We start from the raw sequence: 27,757 nt of genomic DNA on the forward strand, positions 1-27,757 counted from the left end.
TACAGCGCAACACACGAGAGGAACGCATGTTGGAGCGACTTCCGACGCCGTGTGTCAACACTGACAGTATGAGCAGAGTTTTATGTGTTTACTGTTGAACATTAGAAATAACCATGGAAGTTCTTGGAGGAGAGTTTTGTGACATGACTCCTCAGGAGCTGGCAGCTCCTGTCAACACTGTAGCGGTGAGTTTAGAGGAAATAAAAACTGAAAGTTTCACACCACGAGTGCAGAGAAGCTAACACGGTGGCTAGCACAGAGAAACATAACAAACCGCTTTAGTTTCATCGTGGAGGGCTATATATGAACCTAAACTACAGGCACTGTGTCAGTCGAGTCTCACATGTATTTACATTTTGTCGGGGGAACTGTCAGGTTGCAGCTTGAAAACGTTTTGACAACTCATTGCCTTCAATTACAGTTACAGAATAAAAGGTGGTTCATGTTTATTGTTCTCACTGCTACAGAATCCAATAAAACCTGATGTGTTTTTTTTATTTCTTTTTTTCCAGGATAAATGGAAACTGTTACCGGCCTTCCTGAAGGTAACAGAACACACGTATTAATCCACCTGCTGTGTATCCCAAACATTTTACTGAACTTTATCCTGCATTTAGTCTATATACTCTATCACGATATATGTAATTTTATGGTAATGATTTATATTGCGTTGTTGTAAAACAATGGCATTAAAGATCTATTCTTTAATTTAGGGCTGGGCGATGTTGCTAAAATCTTCTATCCCAATATAGGTAATTTCATATCTCGATAACGATATATATCACAATATAGCATGTTTTCTGGTCATTTAATATGGAACAACCACATGGTAAAGCCTATTTTTATATACTCCTGTGTGAATGAAATATTTGACAGATGAAAGTACTGAGTATTTTCTCATTTAATTAAGAACTTTAGTGTAAAATGAACATAACGTGCATGGCTCAGAACCTAAAGCGTCATCCAAATGACGTAAATATTCCCGTTACGCAGTCCTGCTGCTGGTTTTTCGACATCCTGATAGAAACGGTATAAAAAAATATACATGATAGACATTTTGATTGATTGCAATTAAAGCCCTACTTTAGTCTAGTAAATTAAAGGCTTCATGATAATGCAAAAATCACTCTAGAATCTGCTCATTGATTTTTAACCTTCCATACAATAGCCTTATCCACCCCAGAACTATTAAAGGGATAGATACTAAGGTAAATGGTATGCAAGCATGTCAGTACTGATGTTGGGTCTGGATATATGTTGATACTTTTTAGCAACAATTGCAATAATTTGCAATTAAAACATTTTTATTTCCCTTTTTTTATCTGGTCACAAAAAATTCTTCTGTTGATCGACTTATTGTTTCGTGTTTACATACGTCACAAACTGTATTTTATTCTTTAGTTTTCCTGTCATTTTTACCATTTTTTTCCATTTGTTTTCAAGGTGAAAGGATTGGTGAAGCAGCACATTGACTCCTTCAACTATTTCATCAATGTGGAGGTAAAACACGCTCCTAACATGAGTCTGTGTGTTAAAGTTGTTAAAGGTGCGTCTTTATGTAAATATGTCTATGTTGCTTTCCAGATTAAGAAAATAATGAAAGCGAACGAGAAGATCACAAGTGATGCTGATCCAATGTGGTACCTCAAGTATGTCACATCAACCGTCATCATTGGCATTAAATAACAGTAATCTAACTCTGATGTATGCTACATATAGTTTGTCCAATGACATACATGACGCCGCTTCTATATTTTGTTTTGAGTTGACATTTTTTTTATGTTTTCCTTTCAGATACCTCAATATCTACGTTGGCATGCCTGATGTTGAAGAAAGCTTCAACGTAACCAGACCAGTGTCTCCTCATGAGGTTAGCTCAGTTTGTTGTGTAATATTAAAAAACATATTATGAACCATTGTTGGCAGTAAAGTTTGTGGAGCTGTAGCTCAACATATTTTTTAGTAGAGACAATTGTTTTCTTTTACTAGTGACAATTTGTCAATTGACACAAAATTAATCGGCAACAATTTTCAGAAATGAGGAATCAAAAATTCCAAATACTTTCTGGTTGCAGCTTTTCAAATGTGAGAATTTTTTATATGATTATTAATTAAATATTTTTTGGTTTTGGACAGTTGATCAGGCAAAAAAAGCAATGTGATGACATCTCTCTTGTGGTTTTACAGTACAATGCAACATTTTCACTGGATTTCATGGATTAGTTTATTACTTAAAATAAACTGATAAATCAATCATTTCAATAAATCATTAGTTGTAGCCCTAATAGGGATATTTGGTAATCATTTGTCAAAATATACTCAGCAAAAAAAGAAACGACCTGTCACTTTCAACTGCTTTTATATTTTAAGCAAACTTAACATATGCAGATATTTGTATAAAAATTAAAAGCTTTAACAACTAAGACATAAACTGAACAATTTTCACAGACGTGACTAACAAAAATGGAATAATGTGTCCCTGAACAAAGGTAGGGTAGCCCTCAGTATCTGGCGTGGCCACCAGCTGCATTATACTGCAGTGCATCTCCTCCTCATGTACTGCACCAGACTGGCCAGTTCCTGCGGTTGTTGTTGCCATCCTGTACCTGTCCCGCAGGTGTGATATTGGAATGTACCGATTCTATGCAGGTGTTGTTACACGTGGTCTGCCACTGCGAGGACGATCAGCTGTGCTTCCTGTCTCCCTGTAGCGCGGTCTTAGGCGTCTCACAGTAGGGACATTGCAATGTATTGCCCTGGCCACATCTGCTGTCCTCATGCCTCCTTGCACCATGCCGTTCACACAGATTAACAGAGACCCTGGGCGTCTTTCTTTTGGTGTTTTTCAGAGTTAGTAGAACGGTCTCTTTACTTTCCTAATTTTCTTGTAACTGTGACCTTAATTGCCTACCGCCTGCAAGCTCTTACTGTCTTTTTGACCGAGGTGCATGTTCATTAATATGTTTATGGTTCATTGAACAAGCACGGAAAACATTGTTTAAACCCTTTACAATGAAAATCTCTAAAGTTATTTGGATTTTTACAAAAGTATCTTTAAAATACAGTGTCCTGAAAAAGGGACATTTTTTGCCGAGTTTACATCAACCTATAATGACATCAAATGTCATGAACATTTATTTCACTCGTCGTTCCTGTGTCCTTCCACAGTGTCGTCTCAGAGACATGACCTACTCAGCGCCCATCACAGTGGACATCGAGTACACTCGTGGCAGTCAGAGAATCATCCGCAATGCACTGCCCATCGGAAGGTATCATAGTTTGTCTTTATGTGTCCCACAGTGTCACGTCCTGCACAGGTGACCTCCGTAGTTAAAACTTTACAAGCCAAAAAAGCCATTTCATCAGTCACGATCATGGAACATGCTGCTGTACTTTGGCTTATCTTAACTCTACTACCTGTTTAGTTATTTCAGAGAGCCTTGATGATGGAAGTCAAACTGTTAGTTCCCATTTTTATAGTTTTTTTTCATTATGGCAACAAAGCATCCATATACATTATAATATGATTATATATAAAGTAGTCTTATTCATATTCTCTTGTTGTTAATGTATTTAACTCTGCTTTTCTCAGGATGCCAATCATGCTGCGAAGCTCAAACTGTGTTCTCACAGGAAAGACGCCCATGGAGGTTTCTAAACTCAATGAATGTCCTCTGGATCCAGGTGCACAAAGGATGACACAGAATGAGAGCAATAATACAGTCTAATTGTTATCAATTCATTTCACTTATTTTGCTAGTTTATTGAACAGGGGCTATGCAAGAGTTGGTTGAGCCAGAGTTAGCTATATAGCTAATTTGCATCTGCTGTCCCTGGGCAGGAAAATATAACGAGCAATACAAACAGTTAAAAGCAAAACAGTTTGCAAAATGTACATACAATACATCAATACGTGATTGATATCTTCTATTTCTTCACAGGGGGTTATTTCATTGTAAAAGGTCAGGAGAAAGTCATTCTGATCCAAGAGCAGCTGTCCAAGAATCGAATCATTGTGGAGCAGGACAGGAAGGGAGCAGTCGGAGCCTCAGTTACCAGGTACAGTAACAACATCTCCACTAACCATTTAGTCAGTGACAGATTCAAGGAATGAAGAAATAGTTTTTTTCAGTGATCTGATTGGTCCGTGGTTGAGCCATGCAGCGTAGGTCACCATGGTGATCCTCCGCTCCCGGGAAAAGCGCTGGGCTTTGAAGCCCATTTGACATAGTTGCCAAACCGTGGAATTACAACTTCCGGGTCCATCACCATGGGCTCCAAAAAGACTTTTTCCCATTGACTTACATAGTGAAAGAGACGTCTGTAAATCAGTGGATACATTCTTAGTTAGCGGTGGGCTAAACTGGAAGTTAGCTGGCTTGGCTGGGGTAAGTCTATAGTGTGCCTGCTCTATCGGCCATGGTACAGGCCCCTGGAGCGAATTAAATGCCTTGTGGAGTTTTCTGTTTGTATTCAGTGCTCACCAACACCCATAGTGTGTATTATTTGAGGTCTGACATTCTTGATGATTGCATTTCTTCCTCAGAAAACATTTGCAATGCCAATTTTATTTTTTGCATTTTGCAATCTGCATTGTTTACATCCATGTCTGTAGATCAGTGGAACAATGTGAAGCCGTTCACCTTCTTTGTCAAACCTTTCTGTTGCTTCAGCTGCTCTGATTAGTTTTTTGTCTTTAATCCCAGCTCCACTCACGAGAAGAAAAGCAGAACTAATATGATTGTCAAACAAGGCAGATTCTACCTGAAGCACAACACGCTGTCAGAGGATGCCCCAATTGCCATCATATTCAAGGTAAAAGAGTTGTTGATGGTTATAATGACACAGCTAAGGGATACTAAGCATCCAATAGGGGGTGCTACGAGACAGCTAGATGATTTTAGATGAAGTTATTTTTTTCTCTGATGTTGTTGCCTCAGAGGCTGAAGCAAAAGCAAGTAATAAAATAAAGTAACTTTATCTGATTAGATAACTTTATATTTTTCACTCTGTTTTTACTACAGCCTCCTGAATTGTCTGTAATAATAGATGATTTCACACGACATAAATAATACATGTATTTAGTGAGAGGTTTTGATGCAGGTTAGTGTGTAGTTAGAAGTCAGTAGTTACGGTAATTCTTCATCAGATTGATTTTCATGTGTCCCCCTTTGTTCTCAATGAAAATGTCAGTTAGCCAGCTGGCATCATTAACTTCTTTTCCCTCTGAGGACAAATCCCTCCAAACATGTCGTCTTGTGAGTGTTGAGTGTTTGGAGCTGAAGTCATAATCCAAAGGACACAGTGTGCATGCTCGCTCTATTTACTTTGCACTTGTATATTCTGGGTGACTTCTTCCCCGTCCCTCTCCGTGTTTGGCTGCAGAAACAACCTCAGATCCATTGTGGGACAGACGGATCAGTTCCCACAGCTTCACATTTCCATAAGCAAATGTCAGACAATCTTATGAATCCCAGTTCACCTCTCCCTCCCTGTACGCACACTTCTCTTCCTTTCTTCTCCTCCTTACGCCTCCAGTTACTAGTTGCAGAATATCTACTGTGTGTGCATTTCACCTCACTTATAAAGCCTTTAGAATAATAATAATTAAGCTTATAATTAATATTATTCACACCATACATTCTTTGCTGGTCATTTATACAGGGTATGGGTGTAGAGAGTGACCAGGAGATAGTGCAGATGATCGGTACGGAGGAGCATGTCATGGCCAGCTTCGCCCCGAGCCTGGAGGAATGTCAGAAGGCCCAGATCTTCACACAGACTCAGGTACCTCAGTGTCCATGTGTGCCAGAGCTGGATGATATGGTTGGAATTATTATTACAAAACTATAGTAATACTTGGCTGATTTTACACATACAAGTCTGTTTACTACTCGCAGAGTATCCTACTAAACCTCAGGAGGTGCTTAAATTCTCTTCTCATCTGGATTTACAAATATGGTGTATATATTGGAGTCAATGATGTAAATTTAAAAAGAAATAATACATAAATAAGTAATTACATAAAAGTTCTAGAAAAAAAAAGAAAACACAAGTACAAAAATTAAAAGTGCATGATTCAAAAATAAACTTAGTGAGTAGAACCAGTACCCGGTGGCATAAAACCACTTAGGCTAAGGTTTCCCTTTTTCATCTATGGATCTATGGATGCCTTAGAATTTTTTTTTCCTTAGGATGTTGTAAGGGAAAACCCTTTGATCTCTAAATGTTTCCGTTAGCTACTTATGTATTCCCTTATGCGATGTTAGAAGGTCCTTAGTAACCATTTTCCTCAGAGTGAAGCAATGAGGATTTAGGTGGTTGTAGGAGATGTCTCTTTCACCGCACGAAAACTAGCTTAATTGCCTTGTTAACTCATCGTGAAACACACTAGGTGCATTGTATTGGTAATAGGGTACATAGTTGTATCATGCTCCTTCATTCTTGGTTGCTCGAATCTTGGGAATCAATAAATATACTCTTTAAAAAAGAAACTATACGGAAACAAAATAAAACTCCCCAAGCCCGAGTCTTTCCATTGTTCCAACAATGACCAACTCTGGTTTGGTTGAAATAAACCCTTAATTCACAGAGTACGTGAAAAAATGCTAGCTCTACATGCTGTTTTTCCCGGCTCCCACTCGTTCTTTGGAAGCAGACCATTAGCGAAATAAAATGACAAAAATCAACCACCAACGTACTCAGCCAATCGCGGATAGCCGATATATTCGTCCAATCACTAAACACTTGATGGCAAGGAGACAAACTAAGAGGCTTTATGCAAAACACCTAAATGAACCCCAAAACTTAGGGAAATATTTTGCATAAGGGACAAACTTAAGTTTGAAACTTAAGGTAGTTTATGCAACAGGGCACAGAACTTTTAAGGTTTCCTTTGATAATATTCAGTTCAGTTCACAATCAAAAATCACATTAAACAAATGAAGAGGGAGCGTTTTTAAAGTCTGAGAAAATAACCCTGATATTATCAAAGTTTTCTCAGCCTAAACTTGAACTTTTAACAGAGCCTCTGTGGTACTAGAGAGCATTTACCAGACAGGGACGGTCTTGTTAATGGATGCAATTTGTTGCTTTAGAAAAAAAGTAGGATCCAGAATTTTTTTTAACTTGCCCCATGCAGGTACTAAGCATCAAGATATCTTGGCCTCTGCTGCATTGATATAGACCTGTTTTAAATCTCTCTCTAACAAAAAGAAGTACAGATGACAAGATTGATACCACTTTCATATCTGTACAATCTCAATTTTGATGTTACTGCATGCTCAGAATAATTATTTTGGAATCAATAATTTGTAGAATGATAACAAATAATTGACCCCTGGAAGTCAACAAACAATGATACTGAATTATCAGCCAGCCCTAATATGCCCATTGACTCTGTCTGAAGAGCAGGATGTTGCTGTTCAGACACAGAAACAAGCGGCTCCTGTCTTTTGACAGAAGGTATTATCTTTGTCACTCTGTGATCAGATGAATAAGGTTTTGTCTTTAGCATTACTCAAGTAATGCTTTGGGTGGTTTATTCAGGAGGCCTGCGTGTTTTCTTTGGCATCTACAGATGAATGCAATCGGCCAATTTGTTTTTCATAAAGATTATGTTGTTAGAGGAACCACTGATGCATTGATGAGGCCATATTTGCTTCCTAGCAACCGGTCTGCACAGCTCTCATGTTTCTCTGTCTGCCAGCCTCCATGATGTCTTTTCATGGTATTCATTGGTCATTGTACTGTGCACAATGAGGCCTAAATCTATATAATTAAAGGCAGATAAGGCTTAAGAAACATTGTTATCAGATTATGATAAGTAATCTGCCTAAACCAAATTTGACTGTCATCTTTTTTTTTCCAGTGATATATACTTAGAAATCAGATCTGATGAAGCATGATTTCATCAAATAATATATATTTTTTTATTTCTCTGAATTGGACATAACTTGTTTTCTACACACTAGACAGTAGGGTGTATATATATAATATATGTATATATAATGCATTGTGGAGGACAGGGTGGGTGGTCTTGCAAAAAGTCTTCAGCCTCATTAACCTTTGACCTTTTCTGTAGTTCAGTAGAGGGCTCCAGAGGAAGTCTGACTCAGGTGTGTGTGTGTGAGAGAGAGAGAGAGAGATTCACTTGACCTCCAACAAGCCTGATACATGTGTTTTATGTGCGCTTTCAAAATTCCACAGATGCTAATCATTTTACAATAACATTAGCCGCAAACGCACTAAATGCAGATGCACATTGCTAACAGAACTAGAAACTAATCAGAGACTAGTCAGAGCTGGGTTTTGAATCTCAATACCTTTTTTGAATACCAAATTAAGTATCAAAAGTTGCAGGGTGTCGATGGAAAACTGTGACCATGTTATTCACAACGTCCCCGGTTTGAGTCCGGTGGAGAAACTTTGTTGCATATTTTGCAACGCAAAGTTGTTTATTCAACACAAATGCATTGACTTGTTGCATATTTTGTTAAATAAAAAAGGGTTTAAAACTAGGGCTGTCGATTACTTAAGTTACGATACTTGCGTTACTGCTTCATTGCTTCCTGATATCTCAAACTACAGAGCGGCCCAAGGCCCAAATCACAGACCAAATCAGATATCACATCTGCTCAAGTATCTATACATTTTCAAACACACTCCGCTCTCCTGCTCCTTGACCTGTGCTGCATCTGCTGCTCTGTGTTTCAGGCTCTGAGGTACCTCGGGAATAAAGTGCGGAGACAGCGCATGTGGGGAGGCCCCAAGAAGACCAAGATGGAGGAGGCCAGAGAGCTTTTGGCATCTCTTATCCTCACACATGTGCCGGTATGTTAACCAACCGAAAAGAATCATGGATTATACTCTGTATATTCCACAAAGTATTAGTCATTTTGTGTTTTGTCTGTAGGTCAAAGAGTTTAACTTTCGGGCTAAGTGTATCTACCTGGCTGTGATGGTTCGGAGGGTGATCCTAGCTCAAGGGGACAACAGGGTGGACGATAGAGATTACTATGGCAACAAACGTCTGGAGTTGGCTGGACAGGTAAGCCTCTATGCACCATGTGGTCTCATTTACCGCTTGAATTACGCCATATTTAATCCCCCATTCAGTCAGTCTTATTATATTTCACATTACATGACACAAACATGCTGCTCTATTAAGTTCACTTTATTTGTTCATTTGTCAACTGATCAACAGGAAATTGTAAATGAGCCATAGTTCAGTTCTGGCATTAAAAGGCACCCTGTTGAACTGGGTGTTTATAACTGAAAGGTGTTTTCTACCTTTTCTTTACTCATAGGGCCACTCGAAAACAAAACAGGCTTGATGTTTATAATAATACATGTATAGAAAAGAACAAATAATGCTTGCATGCTTTAGTGTGAATGGATCACAGCACTGTACCAGAGGACAGCGGCTACTCCAGCCCTGATCTCTCACCTGCATCTTTGTTCCTGCCTCCTTCTTTTAATAAGACTCTCATTATTTTCCCTCAGCTTTGTTTTCCCTGTTTTGTTTTCACCCCCTCCCCCTGTATTTCAGCCTGGCTTTGTCAGGAGAGAGATATGCGGTGGCACCAAAATCCAGAGCCTGTGGAAGCATGGGGATTTTTCAGCACCCTGACAATAGAATTGCTGCCTTGACTGGAGCGATTGAGCTAATCCGCAGGCCCGGCTCTGATAATGTAATTACTGCTGTCTTAAGGCCTTTAATTCCCCCCCCCCAACCTGCTCTGTATAAGGAGCAGGAGATGGGAGAAGGGGGGGGGGTGCAGAGCCCTCTTTCAATAGGGGGCTTACACACTAACAACGCCAGCAATCTCCTCACTCTCCAATTATGGTTCCCTGACATTCAACTAATTGGCCTGGCTGCGCAACGGAAGCTTAATTTCTTTATTAATTTTAAGCAGGGCTGCCTGTTTGTTTTGATGTATGCTAATGCACAGGGCGGGGGGTGGGGGGTGTGAGAGAGGTTGCCTCCTGTAGGCCTGGCGGAGGAGGACAGGGACCTGGGATGGAGGCCAGGTCAGGCTTATCAGTGAGCCGGCACACCTGGTTATTAAATCTGACTATAAATGCACCTCAGCGCTGATTAGAGACAGGAACAGATGTGGGGTGCCAGTAGATCTGAGAGTCATACTAAATGTCAAAAATGTTATGACTGATGATGTCTCTCTCTCCTGTCTAGCTCCTGTCTCTGCTGTTTGAAGATCTGTTTAAGAAGTTCAACTCTGAACTGAAGAAAATCGCTGACCAGATCATCCCCAAACAGAGAGCAGCTCAGTTTGATGTGGTGAAGCACATGCGGCAGGATCAGATCACCAACGGCATGGTCAATGCTATATCCACGGTGAGTGTGGGCAAGTCGGAGACCATAACTATAAAGAAATAATTAAATGGAAAGAAAGGACCTTGTCCCCAGAGGGACTTGGTTTAAAACCTAATGCAAACAAACATCTGGCCTGCTGAAGTATCTTTGAACAACAAACAGTCCCTGTCAGCTCTGTCTATATATATATATATATATATCCATACAATTCAGTCATTGTTTTTTTTCCATTTGAACATGGGTCAACTTGAAATTACTTTCATGAGCTACTTTTAGATCAAGAATAAAGTTGTAACTTTAGTAGCAAGTAGAGTAAGTAAATAGGCAGGGTAATAAAGAAAAGTAACTTTTCTGTTCACAGGGCAACTGGTCTCTGAAGAGATTCAAGATGGACCGTCAGGGTGTCACCCAGGTCCTGTCTCGTCTCTCCTTCATTTCGGCTCTTGGCATGATGACCAGGATCTCCTCCCAGTTTGAGAAGACTAGGAAAGTCAGCGGGCCGCGCTCCCTTCAGCCGTCACAGTGGGGCATGCTGTGTCCATCTGACACCCCTGAGGGAGAGGTGAGTGATCTGCAGCAGCCACACCTGAGCTGTTCTGCTGGTTATACTAACACCACCTCTGTGGGAATGCAAACAGTTCTTAAGTTAAAGAGTTAAAAGTACTGTATGCATGGAACAGAACCCCATGCCCTCAAGCATGTGTGTGCAAAGTTATTTCTAAATTCTGTAAGTGTCATATGTATGTTGTGATGATAATTGCTGTTCAAAATGTGAGTGCACAAGCAACAGCATATTTTAGGAATTAGGGCTGCAACTAACGATGACTTCCATTATTCATTACACTATTTGTTATTTCTTGTGTACACATGCGGCACACATGTGCATTCACTAAATTTACCCACCTGTTGGCAAAATACAGGTTGTGTTAAATTTTCTTTTTCGATCAACACCATATTTAATGTGTAAACCATTCCATCAGATGACATTAGTTTTCTTGTAAAAGATAAAGCACTGCTTAGTCAGTACCCTGGTTCTAGACTACACCCAGAAAGAAAGGGATGGAAGAAAGGAAGGAAAGAAAGAATATGAGTGTGAGCTTGGAAAGCAAATATACTACTTTGAAATTTCAGTTTATTGGCCTTTATTAAAAGCTATGGAACCTTCAAGGTTGAGAAGATTTTTTGTTTTTCACTCCTGTGATACTACTATGAGCTACCATTAAAAAAAGAGAAACAGGGAGGGAAGTTCTTGAGAGGTAGGCCCATACAGAGCTGAAATTAGCCACATGCTCTTTAAAAAATGTCATTGGATGTCAGTTAAATATTGTTGTAGATTGATTTAGTGTGGTTTTCACAAAGGCCCATTGTGCAGTATTCTTGTCGTGCTTAAACGACAAATCCGGCGCAAAATGCGTTAATAACACATGTACCGAGTTGACCGTTTTCTGGCATATGTTCTCATGCTAATTGAATGTGACCAGTTTTTTTGCAGTCACGACCAGTCGAACGACGAACGCCATGTAACCAGTAACCAGTAACATAGCTCAAGCATGGCGTTTGTTGTTCAACTGGTTGTGACTGTTTTCCTAAGATGGCACCGCCTGTATACGTGAACGGTACTGTCTTTATAAACTTATCTTTTTGTTTTTGTTTTTTAGATAATTTTTTGGGGCATTTTTAGGCCTTTATTGACCTGACAGCTGAAGAAATGAAAGGGGAGAGAGAGGCGGAATGACATGCAGCAAAGGGCCGCAGGTCAGAGTCGAACCTGGGCCCGCTGCGTCGAGGAGTAAACCTCCTATATATATATATATGGGCGCTTGCTCTACCAACTGAGCTATCCGGGCGCCCATAAACAATCTTTTTAATAAACTGTCTGTACGCTTACAAAGTTCTCAATGCTTCGGTTTACATGTAGGGACCCTCATTATGCTACCGTTGAAGTGTGGTGCTGTTTTGAGCCTTGTTAGTGGTAAAAAATAGCAATTTCTTTTTACTTTACCCTTGCCCTGACGACTAGCGTTATAAGCTAATTAGCGGTTTGCGATCAAACTGGTCACATTCGATTAGCATGAAAACATATCCCAGAAAACGGTCGACTCGGTACACATGTGTTATTAACCCCTAGGTTCATTTTGCACCGGATTTATCCTTTAACGTTATTTGGTGTAATTACAAACATAACCTTCTATATAATATATGTACATGGTTTATATTATTGTTTTTGGTTTGTAGGCTTGTGGTCTGGTGAAGAACTTGGCTCTGATGACCCACATCACCACCGACATGGAGGATGGCCCGATCATCAAACTGGCCTTCAATCTGGGAGTAGAAGACGTCAACCTGCTGTGTGGAGAGGAGCTCTCCTACCCAAGCGTCTTCCTCGTCTTCCTCAATGGTAAAACCCCTCCGCACCATTGCAGCCTTATAAATAAATAAATAAATAAATAAATAAATAAACACAAAGAGAATGAACAGTGGATGCTGTTGCTTTAGATCACTTGAAAAGAAAGTTTAATCCTCCCTGTTTTGAATGCATTGCTTATGAACATGAGAAAATATTCTGTTTAGTTTACAGAAAGCAATTTTGTATTTTGCAGGGAGGCTGATAAGTCATTAATTTCATGGCAGCAGTGGATATTATTCTTCAGTCAGAACTTGGCCCCTTAATTACTGTATATGTTTGTCTCTCCACTGATAACTGTCAAATTATATTAGCTGTCATACCATTTAATTAGTTGGTAGCAGCAGGTGTCAAAGCCCTTCAGAGTGTGTTCACTGCAAATGTGCCCTCACACAGAGGCAGAGCACAGTGTCTCCTCTGTTCTCCAGTCATTTGTCTGTCAGACTTGATATGAACAAACCCCTGCAGGCAGCCTGAGCTCTGCTTTCCCCAGTCTTGGAGGTTCAGAGTACACTACTGTATACGCATGCTGTTTCTCTTTTTATTTCCATTTAAAGTTTGTGGATGTGAGTTTTTTTCTCCGAATTTAACCCAAATGTATAATGTACTCACTGTTTATTACTCCCATCTTATTTTAATTATCTGCTGCAACCTTTAGACTCATTATGGATCTTTCTTAAGACAAGTGCTGAAACAATTAGTCGATTGGTCAGTCGACAGAAATTTCAAATTTGATTGTCAGTCATTTGAATTCTTTTTCAAGGAAATATGCCAAACATTTCCGTGTTCCAGTAGTGCTGGGCGACACTGATATTGTTCCCTGCGAAGAACCCTATGGTCAGGGCAAGCTGTACGTGTATTGAGAGGGGACCCCTGTTAACTGCGTACTGTTGTTACTAACAGTTAACACAATAAATAATAACCCATAACTGTCTCTTTTTAACAAGGCAATACACCATGGCTCAAAAACCAATTTGTGACACAAACAATTTGTAAGGCTAATAATGTACATTTACAAAATGATACTGCCAAACGGGCATGTTTTTATATTCTATGTACTCCTGACAGTATAATAAATACAAGTTTTTCATCATATCTCCCAGCACTATGTTCCAGCTTCTTAAATGTCATAATTTGCTGCTTTTCTTTTTCTTATACGATAGCAAACACAATATCTTTGCATTTTAGACTTTAGTCAGACAAAAGAAATCATTTGAAGACGTCACATTGGGCTCTGGGAAATTCTGATATTTTATAGACAAAATGATTAATTAAGAAAATAATGGACAGATGAATTAATTATAAAAAAAATTAAAAAATCTAGTGTTGCAACCTTACTTTAGTCAAACTGAGAAACACATGCTGGAAACAAATACATCTGACAATTATTAAACAAAGAAGTTGGCATCAGTTTGTTTACTCTCAAAGACTACTGGCTGCAGATTATGACATCCAAAAACCTACACAAATTAATTACTGGAAATTAGTGATGACATTGTTAAAGTGATGGTTAAGCCTGGGTCTAACATTGGAGCGAGTTAGTGTAAGAGTAGCGTTAGCCGCTGAATAGCTTAGCGCGGGGCTAATGGACCCACGTTTGTATCTCTTAAATGACCCCACTAATAATGCCCGAAATGATACCAAAGGTCTACACTAGTACAAATAGGTTATGCTCTCATAAAACGATGGATTGGAAATTTTGTAAGTACACCAGAAGTTTATGAACACTTGCCTGCTCTCTTCTGCTCTCTGCTGCTGCTGCTACCTGCAGTTAGACTCACAGCAGCAACAACAGCAGCAGAGAGCAGAAGAGAGCAGGCAAGTGTTATTTACAAACTTTCCAATCCATCGTTTTATGAGTACATAACCTATATGTACTAGTGTAGACCTTTGGTATCATTTCGGGCATTATTAGTCATTTAAGAGATACAAACGTGGGTCCATTAGCCCCGCGCTAAGCTATTCAGCGGCTAACGCTACTCTACTCTAACTCGCCCAATGTTAGACCCAGGTGAAAAAAGCTTCTGGGGGGGTGTTTGGCTCGAGGTCATGGTGCAAAGGACCCTAGGGTAAATTACTCCGAACCATCACTTTAACTACAGAGTCAAAGAGTGTGCCTAGCTAAACACATCAATCTTCTCACCCAACTCCTGATAAGAAAGCAAATGTAATTCCCAAAATGTTCCTTTAATCAAAGCTCAATCATTTTAACAACTGTTACCTGGGTACAGGACTGACTCACTTGCACTTGAAGGTTGCAGGACAAAATATATCTTCATTTCCAAGACTGATACCAGTATATACACTGAAAGGTGATAGTGGCTGGCACACTAACTTGTGGTTATGTAAATATGTGCATGTCAACAGGTAACATTCTCGGTGTGATTCGAGATCATCCCAAACTGGTCAGCACCTTCAGACTGATGCGCAGGGCGGGTTTCATCAACGAGTTTGTGTCCATCTCCACCAACTTGACCGACCGCTGCGTCTACATCTCTTCTGATGGTGGACGTCTCTGCAGGTGGAGAAGTTTAAACCTGGACTTAAACACAAGGCATACGAAAAGCATGAAAAAGAAATGCTCTAGGACACACTCTAGTACAGCTAGGTCTTTGTATGACACATTATTAAAATGTTCTAATACTGGGAATTTGAGTTCTTTGCTGAAATGGTAAAATTCAAGAACCTTTCATATTTTTTCTTCTATGTGGTGAGGTTTTATTACAAAGACTATGTAAAAAGTCTCTCATTAGTAGTTTGACAGTGTTCTGCTTTGGTCTGTGTTGTTCTACATCAGGCCGTACATCATAGTTAAGAGGGGACAGCCGATGGTGAAAAACAAACACATGGAAGATCTGTCACAGGGCTACAGGTGAGGCTGGGAGTCCGGAGGAGTTTTTAAGAGCATATTTGTTTGCAGATAATTAAGAGCCAATTGGTTTTTTTGTTTTTTAAATAACTTAAACACACTTTTCTTGACCCAGAACCTTTGAAGACTTTCTGCACGAGGGCCTGGTGGAGTACCTGGATGTCAATGAGGAGAATGACTGCCACATCGCTCTTTATGAACACATGATTAGCAAGTGAGTGGCACGTGACTCACCTGACACATTTAGAAAATAGGAAACGGTTCTCCCGATTTGTTTGTCATTCAACACGCTGGTTTCACTGTCTCTTTTATTTCTTTTTTTATTTCTGTAGAGACACAACACACTTGGAGATCGAGCCCTTCACTCTGCTCGGGGTGTGCGCTGGCCTCATTCCTTACCCCCACCACAACCAGTCACCCAGAAACACATACCAGTGCGCTATGGGCAAGCAGGCCATGGGTAAGACTCAGCTGAACAGGTAGCTTCAGTCAACAGGCAGGTCATTAAACTGTAAAGATCTCAAATCCTTTCTCAAACATCCTCCACACAGCTGCAGTGTTACTTCTGTGCATGCATACACACAAACGCAGATACTGAAAGTAATTTAATCTTACATCAAGACTATTTTAAGCCTCCTAAATCTGCTGGTTTAGAGTTTTATTTGCACAAGTTAAAATCATACAAAAGGACATTAGAATAACAAACACTATAGATACAAGCAGCCTGCTGGTTCGTCTCCCCCAAAACTGTGCTCCTGCTCTACTTCTTGTCAGAATACATTTGTTTGTGTGATTGAGTGTTTTTCGTGTGTCTGTGTGTGTGTGCGCGCGCATGGACATCAAACATGGGGCGCTTGCGTAGGTTCTCTTTTGTGCTGTGTGTGTGCGGAGGCCCTTTCCCTGCCAGTCACCCAGAGTGTCATTAGCAATTCATTGTGTCTGCTCTGGCTGTGCTCAGGGGGTCAGTGTGCTCAGCTGCGAAAGACCACAGAGTGCGCACCCACAGCTCCTTGGTAACCAAAACTTCCCCAAACTGCCCTGATAACATTCGTAAGAGCCGCGGTCACCCCCGCCCCACAGCTTTACCTCCATCCGTCCCTTCCTCCCCTCCCCCCATTATTACAAAAACACTGACTGGAACTATATTTGGCCCAATATCCTCTGCCTTGTCAGTTTTGTGTGATCAGTCCTATACATGTGCAAATCTGGTTGTGTGGCTCGGGCCTATTATCACAGACTCTGTGCGTGTAGCCTGATTGTGAAGTAATAGCATCTGACAAATGTCAAGGCTTCCAGGGAGGCCAGGCTTTATGCCATTACTCACCCCGGTTCTTCCACTCCGCTGCTCTGAGATGGTGCTAACCAGACCCAGCCACAACCCACCCAACAGGAGCATTAAACCTATAAGCTGCTAATAATTGATTTACAGACAGTTATAAACATTGTGTGCATTGACACTGGGACTTTAAAAATAATGTTACACATGCAGTAAACACTAACAAGAGAGTGAGTAGTCTCGCATTGCCAGACCTATCTGCACAGCGCTGTGCTGTAAGGTCTGGTTACTAGTGTATTGCTGTGTTCACTTCGTCCACAGCAATCCCGCCAATCTTTCCCAAAACGTCCCAGTTAAATATTAAATGTCGTAAACATATTCTTTGTAAACCAATCATTTCCTGAAAGAACCAAGTACGTCTGCCTTGTTGCACAATCAAAATTTTCTTCATAAGTTGCCATTTTCGGCGTGTGGCTTGCTAGCTCGAAGTTTGTTGTTGTTTCCTGTTTCGAAGGGATTTTGAGAACAGCAACACACAGCGAGCGGAAGGTGAGCAGCAAAGCCTTACATCGTGCAAGATGTCAGGCTTTATCCCAGAAATGTGCTTATGTTGATCCAGACTAAAGAGTGAGTTACAGAACTAAGTTATTTATGCAAGCATTCATCTACTCGTCATGTCTCCTCTCTTCAGGTACTATTGGCTACAACCAGAGGAACCGTATCGATACTCTGATGTACTTGCTCGCATACCCTCAGAAACCCATGGTCAAAACCAAAACCATCGAGCTGATTGACTTTGAGAAGCTGCCCGCTGGTCAGAACGCCACCGTGGCCGTGATGAGCTACAGTGGCTACGACATTGAGGACGCTCTGATCCTCAACAAAGCCTCGCTTGACAGAGGTGAGAGCTGTTTGTCTGAGAATGACAGGATTTTAGCATTTTGATCAACATTTTTAATTGGCTTTTACCTAAAGGCTTATATTACAACATGTTTGCGTCTCAACAACCTGTTCAGGTAGCTGACATTTAGAAATCCTAATCTCTATGTTTCCTTCCAGGATTTGGCCGGTGCCTTGTCTATAAAAATGCCAAGTGCACGCTCCGGCGTTACACCAACCAGACCTTTGACAAGGTAATGGGGCCCATGCTGGATGCTGTCACACGAAAGCCCATCTGGAGGCACAGCATCCTGGATGCTGATGGCATCTGCTCCCCCGGTGAGTACCAACAGGACTGCAAGAGTCCCAGCATACCTTGCTGCTCTTTACCAGACTACTGCTCCAATAAATGTGACCGACTGTGTCATTAATAATTTTGATTCAATGTTCAGTCTTTTACAGGTTGTCCAGTTACTTTGCTGGCATTGGCTAGGTATTGATGTTTCACACAGTGAGCAGTGTAACTCAGTTTTTCAGGTGTTTAAATGCGCTCCACTCGTACCGTAGCGTTCTCTCTTACAGCATACTGTTATATTACCAGTAATTAAACCAAAATAATATCGTAAAAATGAAGAAATGAAACCATGATAACATCTTGTAAATGATTGTTGATTAATGTACCGTTATAGTTTTAAAAATATCAATAAACAATTTGTAATGGCTTTATTGGTTGATTTTATGCAAGAAGGCATAAACAGAATAGGTCACAATTAAAGATTCACTGTTTTACCGGAAAAGAAAGGAGCCTAAGGTCTCCATTTGTTGGGGTCTTAAAAATATCTCTAGTCTAGTACTGATTAATGGCTTTACAACATTAGCAGAGTATCTGGCTTTCTTTATCACAGCTTCAGTTTGTGTCTACATACACACACACCACGACTCAATGAAGGACACTGTCATTGTGCAGAGAATTAATTAGAACACTTAATGTGCTTACCTACATTTAATTGTTTGAAAGTAAATAAAGGGGGACGTTTTCATTTTCATACAAAGGTAATGCACAGGTAGTCTTGCATTGCCAGACCTATCTCCACAGCGCTGTGTCAGTGCTGAATTATGGTCTAGCTGCACCAGTTAACTATTAAAAAATGCTCTGACTTGCTTGTATTTCTTTATACCAATTACAATCATCTTGGGCTGTGCTTAGTTCCAAATGCAACTGTGGTATCCTTGCAAAATAGATGGCAGAGATAACAGAATGGATGCGCTCATAGCTGCCCATGCCTGTGTGTTTTTTTTTTAAACAAACCAAACTAAAGACCATCTTGCAATGGGATCACACCAGCCGCAACGCCTAATTAGGCCAGGGCCGTAAAGTGCGGGGGCCCCTTCCCTACACCCTTGCTCGGACCACACCCATTTTCGAACTCAGCCCTCCTTTTGTTGCCATGATGACACACACACACCCACACACTCACACACATTCTCACAAGTTGAAAACAATACCTGAATCACTGTCATGGCTAGGGTTGGGTATCATTTGGGTTTTTTCCGATACCAGTGCTAAAACAATACTTTTAAAACGGTGCCAGTGCCTGAACCGGCGCCTGAACTGAAATATATATAATATATTTATAATGTATATAATATCAAATGTAAAAAAAAAAAACATTAAACATTAAAGAACGGCTTGTTTATTGCTAAGGCCATATGGTCAAAATTAAATGATTGATTAATAATGTAATAACAATGACTTATTTCACCAGTAAATTGCTGGTAAACGACAAACAAGCACAAGATGGGAAAAGGGTATTTTACAGTAACTTTGAATGCACCGCAAGGCTGGCGAGTTTCAAGTGAACACACAGTCTGTGTTGTTTTTCCAACAATGGCAGCTGCAGTCAGACTGTTACGTCCCGGTGTTGGAATCCTCTACAGTGAAATACAGTCACACTTTACACCGCTTAATGTAAGCTGTCAGCATTGTGTTTAATCCAGCTACTAACTAATGGTAAAGTAGCATCCCATGCAACAATGCTTATGAAAAAACGTCTGAACCGGTGCCCTATTGGCACCGTGTTTCGGTACCCAACCCTAGTCATGGCTGGTAACAAGTCTAATTAAAAAAACATGGAGTTGGTGTGAAGGGAGATGCCGTCTTTCTGTGCTTTGACTTTTCTGCTTGTCATTCAGAACTTCATCCAGATTTTAGACTGTAATAATATAATAAAAAGTAATTTAGACTATTTTGGTTTCAGAAAGTAACATAATTCCTTCTGAAAAGGAGTGTGGGGTACGAGTCACATCATATAAGAGCATGTGAAAGCCTGGGCAGGCCATCCTAAAACTGTGATAAACTGTGTGATATATCTTGTGTGTGGCGCAGGTGAGAAAGTGGAGAACAAGCAGGTGTTGGTGAACAAGTCCATGCCGACTGTCACCCAAACACCACTGGAGGGCAGTACCCTGCCAGGCCAGCCCCAGTACAGAGACGTGCCCATCAGGTGAGTGCACTGCAGCTGTCAACACCTCACCCACCCACCCACCCACCTTGCTGTGGACCCACCTGTTCAATTTCTGTATGTAAAAAAAAAAAAAACTATTTGATTTCTTGCATATCCTGCTGTAAAGACAATCACATTTTATTTCTGCAGCTATAAGGGCTCAACAGACTCGTACATCGAGAAGGTCATGATCTCATCCAACGCTGAAGATGCTTTCCTCATCAAGATCCTCTTAAGGCAGACCAGGAGACCAGAGATAGGAGACAAGTTCAGCAGTCGGCACGGACAGAAAGGTGCCAACCTCATCACTGTCACACCATATTCTGAAAAGAGCAGCATGTTGAGCTCAAACCTAAATGTGCAAAAAAAAAAAAAAGAGGACTGCATTAATATTCACCGCTTAGAGCCCCAAATTCGAGCCTGTCATGAAAGATTGTAAATGACAGGGAAAAAAAACTTTGGTCGTCTCTGTGCCTGAACATTTGTTGAGTCAAGTCCCAGTAGCTGTTGCTCTGTCACTGCCCCCTGTCCTCATCTTTCAAGAGCTCTTTTCAATTAATTGGCTCTTTGTCCTGTGCCAGACTATGCAAATTTATTACACCCCAGCAGTATTCTACTGCTACTGGAGAAAAAGTGTTTACAACCTCCATTGTTTTGCAGCACCTCCCCTATAGAGGGCTTGTATGATGTTTTAATCAAAAAGCTAACTGGCGCCATGCATAATTTACTCTCCTCATTAACGTGGTGGCCACTGGGCGGTCAGCTCAGGATGGGACAATGTCTTCTGTCTCAGATAGTGACGAAGAGAGAGGGGTCGCCAGGGGGTTAGCTGGTGATCTGGATGGAAACCCCCAGATGTGCTACTGATTTACGGCTTTTTAATCAGAGCTCTTTGCAGTCACGTTAAGGTGTTCACAGCTACTAAATAAACAACTATTTGTTAAACAATTTTTTTTGCTCCAGTGGGGTTGTTTATGTATGTAGAATTTACCACATTTTATTGTTTTACAAATATTTCAAACTGAATCCTAATTTTTATTATTTATAATTTATTATTTTATTTTAGCTGCAGCAATAGATCTCCCAGCTACTCATGACTAGTCTCATAAGTCCTGGTCAGCAGAGCAGAATAAGTTAATCATTTACACACACACACATACACAGCTGTGGAGATGGGGGAGGAGGTGGAGGGGTTGTCAGTAGTAGGGGCCCATTGTGCGAGCCGCCAGCGTGGGGCTGTATGAGCTGTGATGGAGGGCTCTGGACCCTTGCTGTTGTCTTGCCTTTCTCTGCTGATTTCATGCCTCTTTTATCATTCACTTTCACACAAAACAAACAACACAGAGGATGTCTGCTATGGGAACTAGTGTCTCTCTCTCTCTCTCTCTGAGGTCTTTCCAGTCACCTTCTCCTCCATTTTCCACTTTCTTTCCTCCTCCTCTCTTTCCTCCTTTATCCTACTTTTACCCTGATATTCTAAGTTTTTGTACTGCCTTTTCTTTCTTTTTATTTTCCCCTTTTACCTTTTCTTCTGGCTCTGCCGTACTCGCCTTTTCTCTTTTCTTTTCTTTTCACCTTCTTCCTGCTCTTGGATGACTTTCCAGTAAATCGCTGTACTTGTTCCCAGTCAACATCCTGTTACTACATCCTGCATGGCATCAACAGTCTGCTGTGTGCTGTGTCCCTGACTGGTCGGCTAATAGTGAATTTTTCCCACGTGCACGGATTCAATTTCTCGTCTCCAGTTGATCCCCCTTCACTTCCTCTGAGTTAAACTGAAAGTCATGGATGTGTAATCCCGGTCTCCCTGTCAAGCTAAGCACCTTCCTACACTTCCTGCCCTCCTTCACTTCTCTCCTCTTTCTCTTTTTTTCATTTGCAAATGGGCCTACAATATGTTTACCCTAGCCAGGGGAGAGTGCTTCGGCCCCTCGGCAAACATTTGCACTCACACTTAAACTCCTGGCTACCAGGGTGCTTGTCCCCCACACCATGTGAATCAAAAGAGGACCCTGTCTGTCCACATATGTATGGAAATGTCATGCTCTGCCAGAGGTCCAAACCAAATCTCCCTGCAGCATTACACACAACAAAACGTTTTACTAGATCTTTGTCAAAATGATGTTGTCTGTTAGGTTAGTGGGTAAAGCTGGTTTGACTTTTTGGTTATTTTTGCTTGATAATAACCTAAAAATATTTTGTTGAATCATTAATTAATGGACAAATTATTGCAACATTAAATCAAGATAAATCCCATGTTGTGCTTCCTCTGCAATTTCTGTAAAAGTACAGTCATGCTGCTGTGTGTACAGATGTGTGCATTGACTTCAATATGTTTTTCTTTTCTGTGTGTGTGTGTATCAGGTGTTTGTGGCCTCATCGTTCCACAGGAGGACATGCCGTTCTGTGACACGGGCATCTGTCCAGATATTATCATGAACCCTCACGGGTATCCCTCCAGAATGACGGTATGAACTGTGGAAGAACATATTTTGTTGGGCTCAAACTAACAACATTGTTTTTATTACAAATTAGCTGCTTTTATTGTTTTGTCATTGTTTTGTCCATAAAATGTCAGAAAAGAATGTAAAATACCAATAACAATTGCAACAAAGGTGATGTATTCAAATAAGGGCTGCAACTAACGATTATTTTCATTATTTGTTATTCAGATGATTCTTTTCTTGACTGATAGATCAATCGTTTGGTCTATAAAATGTCTGTTTTAGAAAAGCAACAAATTATCAGATTGGAGCTGCTGGAATCAGTGTTCTGCATTTCTGTTTGAAAAGAGAGTCAAATGATGAATCAATTATCACAATGGTTGGGAAATCATTTTCTGTTAAAAAATTTGTTGATCGAATAATCATTTCAGCTCTCATATTTTGGGTAACATTTGTCAGGTCAAATCAACTTTTATTTTGAATTTAAATTAGGTAATTTGACACCTAATCTAGAACCTGTAGACAGTTATTTGTGTTATTTGTGAGTTCAGTCTGAATCCCCTCTATCTCTGTGTTGACCGTCACTCTTCATAAGTTTGTGTCGACTCTTCTGAGACAAAACCCTCATTATCCCCGCTCCTTTTCTCTTTGACTTATCATTGGCTTCCAGAGCACACGTCCATTGACGCCGCTAAGCAGCAATCTTACTGTTCACAAACAGATATTTGTTGCTGCGGAGACGGCTGCCAGCGAAGCCGCCGCCTGTAGCAATGCGTTGAAGTTTTATCAAACATGCACAGTACATGTGAACCGTAATATGGTGCTGAATGTGAATGACATGAAACTTGGCCCCGCTTCTGCCTGCTTTTTGTCCCTTACACTGTAAAAACTTGAATGATCTTTACTGCTGAAGTTGTCAGTGCCAGTGTGTTTGCTCGCTGTCGTCGTCATGGAAAAGACTCAGAAATGTTTGGCTCGGGAGGATGTTTCTGTGGCCTGAGAGTGAAATGAGAGTAGGTGTTTCCTTTTATGTGATGGGGTCAGGGGTCCTCTGGGTGCGACCTCAGTGGAATTGTTGAAATCAGTCATCCTTAGACTGCCGGTCCCACCCCAAGGGGTACATGTGTAATCTAATCTCACCCAAAACATAAACATTTGTTGCCAGGAGAGAGTGTAAGTCACAAAAGATTTATCTTATGAACAGAGAAATTGTTACATTTGAGGACTTCAGAGAATGTGTCTGATTGTGCCAGGTGGGAAAGTTGATTGAACTGCTGGCTGGGAAGGCGGGAGTCCTGGATGGACGGTTTCACTATGGTACGGCCTTCGGAGGCAGCAAGGTGAAGGATGTATGCGAGGATCTCATTCGCTATGGATACAACTACCAGGGCAAGGACTACGTCACCTCAGGAATCACTGGGTAATAAAGAACTTATGTTTCATCCCATTGAACAAAACTCAAACATACATCCCATTACTAGTTGTTTTTGTAATGGCTGTTTCTTTATTTCTTTACAGTAAGAGTTTGTGAAGACCTAAAACTAGCCTGTGATAGAAAATCATTATCACTGACATATTGAATCCCTTTCTCAGGGCGATGTCATGGTTTCATGGTTATGCAGTTGTAAACAAAGACTGTTTTGATAACTCGTCCTTGTTGGTGTCTTTAAGGAAACTGATATTGGATTCCTAAAGAGTTGGCTGCTAAAGATCAACCCTTTTTTGATTATACAAGAAATGTATTTTTATTTTATTCATAAATTATCCTTGTCACAAAGTCCGCATTTGCCTATCTGGGCTGCACACAGGCGGACATGCAGGGGTTTTGTTCGCAGACATTAACATGGAAGTTTTTCTTCACACATTTTTTTTCTTAGTGTTTCAAATCTGCCTCCCAAAAGGAAATATATTGGGATCAACCAATCAGCTTGTTTGATTCGTTGAAGTACAGTTCCAGCCGTACTGTTGTTTTTTGCTTTTGATTTTCCAACAACATAGCTTGTAAAAACATTGCATCTTGGGAGCCAACTGTCAAATGTAGGGTGTCTGAGCTTCCCAGAGACACCTGAATGCACCATTGTCCTCACACTGTTTTCAGCTTCGGGTGTTTTCAAAGGAATAGTTCAGATCTTTTGAAGTGGGGTTGCATGAGATACGTATCCATAGTCGATGTATTACCTACAGTAAATGGTAGCCGCCACGCCTCAGTTTGGAGAAGCAGGCAGGAGTCCCGACATGGAAGCTAAACGGTGTATTGCTGTGGACAGGGGTAGCAAATAAACATATTTAAGCCACTTAAAAAAAATCTGCATCAGTTTAAGCGTACGCTATATTTATGTTTTCACTGCTTTACCTTGCCATGAGACAGCCCTTTACAACGGGGAGCTGAAGCCGTTATATCGCTCTTTTCAAAGTCACACACTCTATTTGTTATTGTGTGACTTTATTTGAACAGGTTAGGAACTAACAAACTAACTAACTGAGCAAGGTAGCGGTAGACCATCAACTCCTGTGTTCTACGAGGTAAAAGGTTTTTGTCAAAGGAGTCTGGTGACTTTGAAGAGAGTATCGATGTATATAACGGCTTTGGTTCCCCACCGTAAAGGGTTTGACGGCAAGGTAAAGCGGTGAAAATATTATATATAAAGCATACATTAAAACTGATATTGATTTTCTTTAGGTGGCTTAAATACATTTAGCTGCTGCTTTCCTTCCACAGCAGTACATTCCTAACCTTCCATGCCGGTAACTCCTGTCTGCTAGATGTTTATGGGTGCATTAGCTTGTTATCTACATGTTTTCTTCAGGGAACCTCTGGAGGCTTATATCTACTTTGGACCGGTGTATTATCAGAAACTGAAGCACATGGTGCTTTGCGACAAAAAACGGCGAAACTTCTGTCCCGGTATCAGACAGCCTACGGAGGGTCGCTCCAGAGACGGAGGTTTGCGTCTGGGCGAGATGGAACGTGACTGTCTGATTGGCTACGGAGCAAGCATGTTGCTGCTGGAGCGCCTCATGATCTCCAGTGACGCCTTTGAGGTGGACGTGTGTGGGCAGTGCGGCCTGTTGGGATACTCTGGGTGGTATGTTGAACACTTCTGTCGTCAACTGCTGACCTGCCGATCAGTTTCTCCTGGAAAACAATGTACAGGCTAACCTTTCTAGTAGGTTATTGTAGGTGCCTTAAAGCTCCTGTGTGGTGAGATGCAACAACGGGGTAAAGAAACAGTCGAGATGTTGGTTTGTAAATATCACAGATGTCTGATATGATCACAGGATTGGTTACAAACTGAATCTATAAACAAAACATTTTTGACAGCTATCGAACCTGTACTGGTCCTCAGATCTGATGAAAGTCCAGTCGTTATTCCGCTGGTTTGTCTCCAGTTTGATTCCCACTTTCTATCTTCCAGGTGTCACTACTGTAAGTCTTCCTGCCACGTTTCCTCCCTGCGTATCCCGTACGCTTGCAAGCTGCTGTTCCAGGAGCTGCAGTCCATGAACATCATCCCCCGACTTAAACTGTCGCGCTACAATGAGTGATCAGGACAGGGCCAGAAATGCAGTCTATGTGAGTGAAAGGTTTCGAGTTAGAGATATAGTTTACAAAGAATGAAACCGATTAATTTGGAAAAGATGTTAGAGCTTTGAATGACCAGGAAGAAGCAGGCTAAAGCTTTAACAAATTTGGATTTTGACATTTTTGTTGTTTTTCACAACCAAAACAATGTAAAGTTTCTCATTTATGTTGATACTCTCTCACCATTATGTTTTTCTATGTGTACATAATAAACACAAAAAATATTTCGCAATCAGCTGCTGTATTCTTCTAACTTCCTGTTTAATTACACATTTTAAAATCCTATAAACAATGCTCTCAAATCTAAACGCAATGATGAAAAAGTAGCAGTAGTCCAAAAACTGTGTGTGCACCATTTGTCTTTTGTTCCTTGAAAGATACACATTGCTTTTGTGTGTTTAGTGCTATAAATTATGGCCATTATTTTCTTTATTTTGTTGGAAAGATTTTCAAAACTAAACTAGTCTTTTATATGTGTTTTCCTACCCTTCAGGCTTACCCCAGTAGTTGTAGCTTGTTTTATTTTTTTACCAAAGTGATCATCCTGTTGGGGCATCCAGGTGACGACCCTGCTTCGAATCCAGCCACAGACCTTTGTTTAATGTCATGCCCCTTGCGCTCTCTGTCTCTTAATTTCCTGTCTGCTTCTCTACTGTACTCTAAATGCCAATGAAGTAATCCCTAAAAAAAACAAAAAAGCACTGTTGTGTGGTAATTCAGCTATAAGGACAAACTCAAAATAAAAGTCTAAGGGATCACTTTATGTGCTGTTAAAAGCTCCAAAATCTGAGCTTTGACATTTGGCTGCTGAACAGAATCAAAATTCAACCCCAGAAAACCAAAATGACAACAAACATGACATCATGGAAATAATATGAATGTGACGGTTCCTCTGTTCTTAGGCGCATTATACTACATGGGTAAATGTGTAGGAGATCAGTGCACCAACATCCCAACAGGAGCAACAATACCAACAACAACAACAACAAAATGAAAATACAAATTTTTATTAATTGTCAACATGAAATATAAATTGACCTCACTGAATATTTAAAAATGTAATAATGGTGAGAAAGCACTCTTACGTTTACTGGTCCAGAAAAGCTCAGAGATCAAAAAGAGAAGTGCAAAGACAAAGTTTGATTTCACAAGATGAGATTTAGATTTGTCTCAGCGGGATATTTGTTTTCACAGCCAATACACAAAGCATATAGTTACACACATAGCAACATATAGATATACACATAGCCCCTTAGAGATATGGACAGTGCAAAAAATCTCCATGAGGCCTTCATCATCCCAGCTCACAACGGTGTCAGCGAGGCAGATTGTTCATGGCTGCTATTGCAAAGGGGACAAAACCCCTGCTGAAAGGAGCTCTTCTCCAAGTGAAATGTCAAACTAGGGTTGAGCATCGTGGTTGAAACATAGTATATTTTTTTAATTGATATATTTCAGGATT

General features: G+C 40.6%; 1 protein-coding gene across 1 annotated transcript; it reads left to right on the forward strand.

The window, feature by feature from the left end:
• On the forward strand, positions 1-26,530 carry polr3b (polymerase (RNA) III (DNA directed) polypeptide B). The gene is made up of 27 exons (XM_039808788.1): positions 1-185; positions 513-545; positions 1,444-1,500; positions 1,585-1,649; positions 1,795-1,870; positions 3,169-3,269; positions 3,593-3,684; positions 3,942-4,059; positions 4,707-4,815; positions 5,665-5,787; positions 8,716-8,832; positions 8,915-9,049; positions 10,196-10,357; positions 10,698-10,898; positions 12,572-12,734; positions 15,108-15,261; positions 15,538-15,612; positions 15,725-15,823; positions 15,942-16,069; positions 17,577-17,786; positions 17,945-18,103; positions 20,151-20,268; positions 20,419-20,561; positions 22,633-22,736; positions 23,966-24,132; positions 25,520-25,798; positions 26,129-26,530. Exons 1-27 carry the CDS (start codon positions 114-116, stop codon positions 26,256-26,258), a joined length of 3,390 nt encoding a protein of 1,129 aa, XP_039664722.1. The 5' UTR covers positions 1-113; the 3' UTR covers positions 26,259-26,530.
• Positions 26,531-27,757: the final 1,227 nt, after the last annotated feature.

This window comes from Perca fluviatilis, chromosome 8 (assembly GCF_010015445.1).
Source record: "Perca fluviatilis chromosome 8, GENO_Pfluv_1.0, whole genome shotgun sequence".
NCBI lineage: Eukaryota > Metazoa > Chordata > Actinopteri > Perciformes > Percidae > Perca > Perca fluviatilis.

What these genes read in the sequence shown, in the direction of transcription:
- polr3b (XM_039808788.1), top strand. Translation starts at nt 114, where the DNA reads ATGGAAGTTCTTGGAGGAGAGTTTTGTGACATGACTCCTCAGGAGCTG. An exon ending in TACAGAGACGTGCCCATCAG is followed by an intron (nt 20,269 to 20,418) that starts GTGAGTGCACTG and finishes TTATTTCTGCAG; the next exon opens with CTATAAGGGCTCAACAGACT. An exon ending in GGTATCCCTCCAGAATGACG is followed by an intron (nt 22,737 to 23,965) that starts GTATGAACTGTG and finishes TGATTGTGCCAG; the next exon opens with GTGGGAAAGTTGATTGAACT.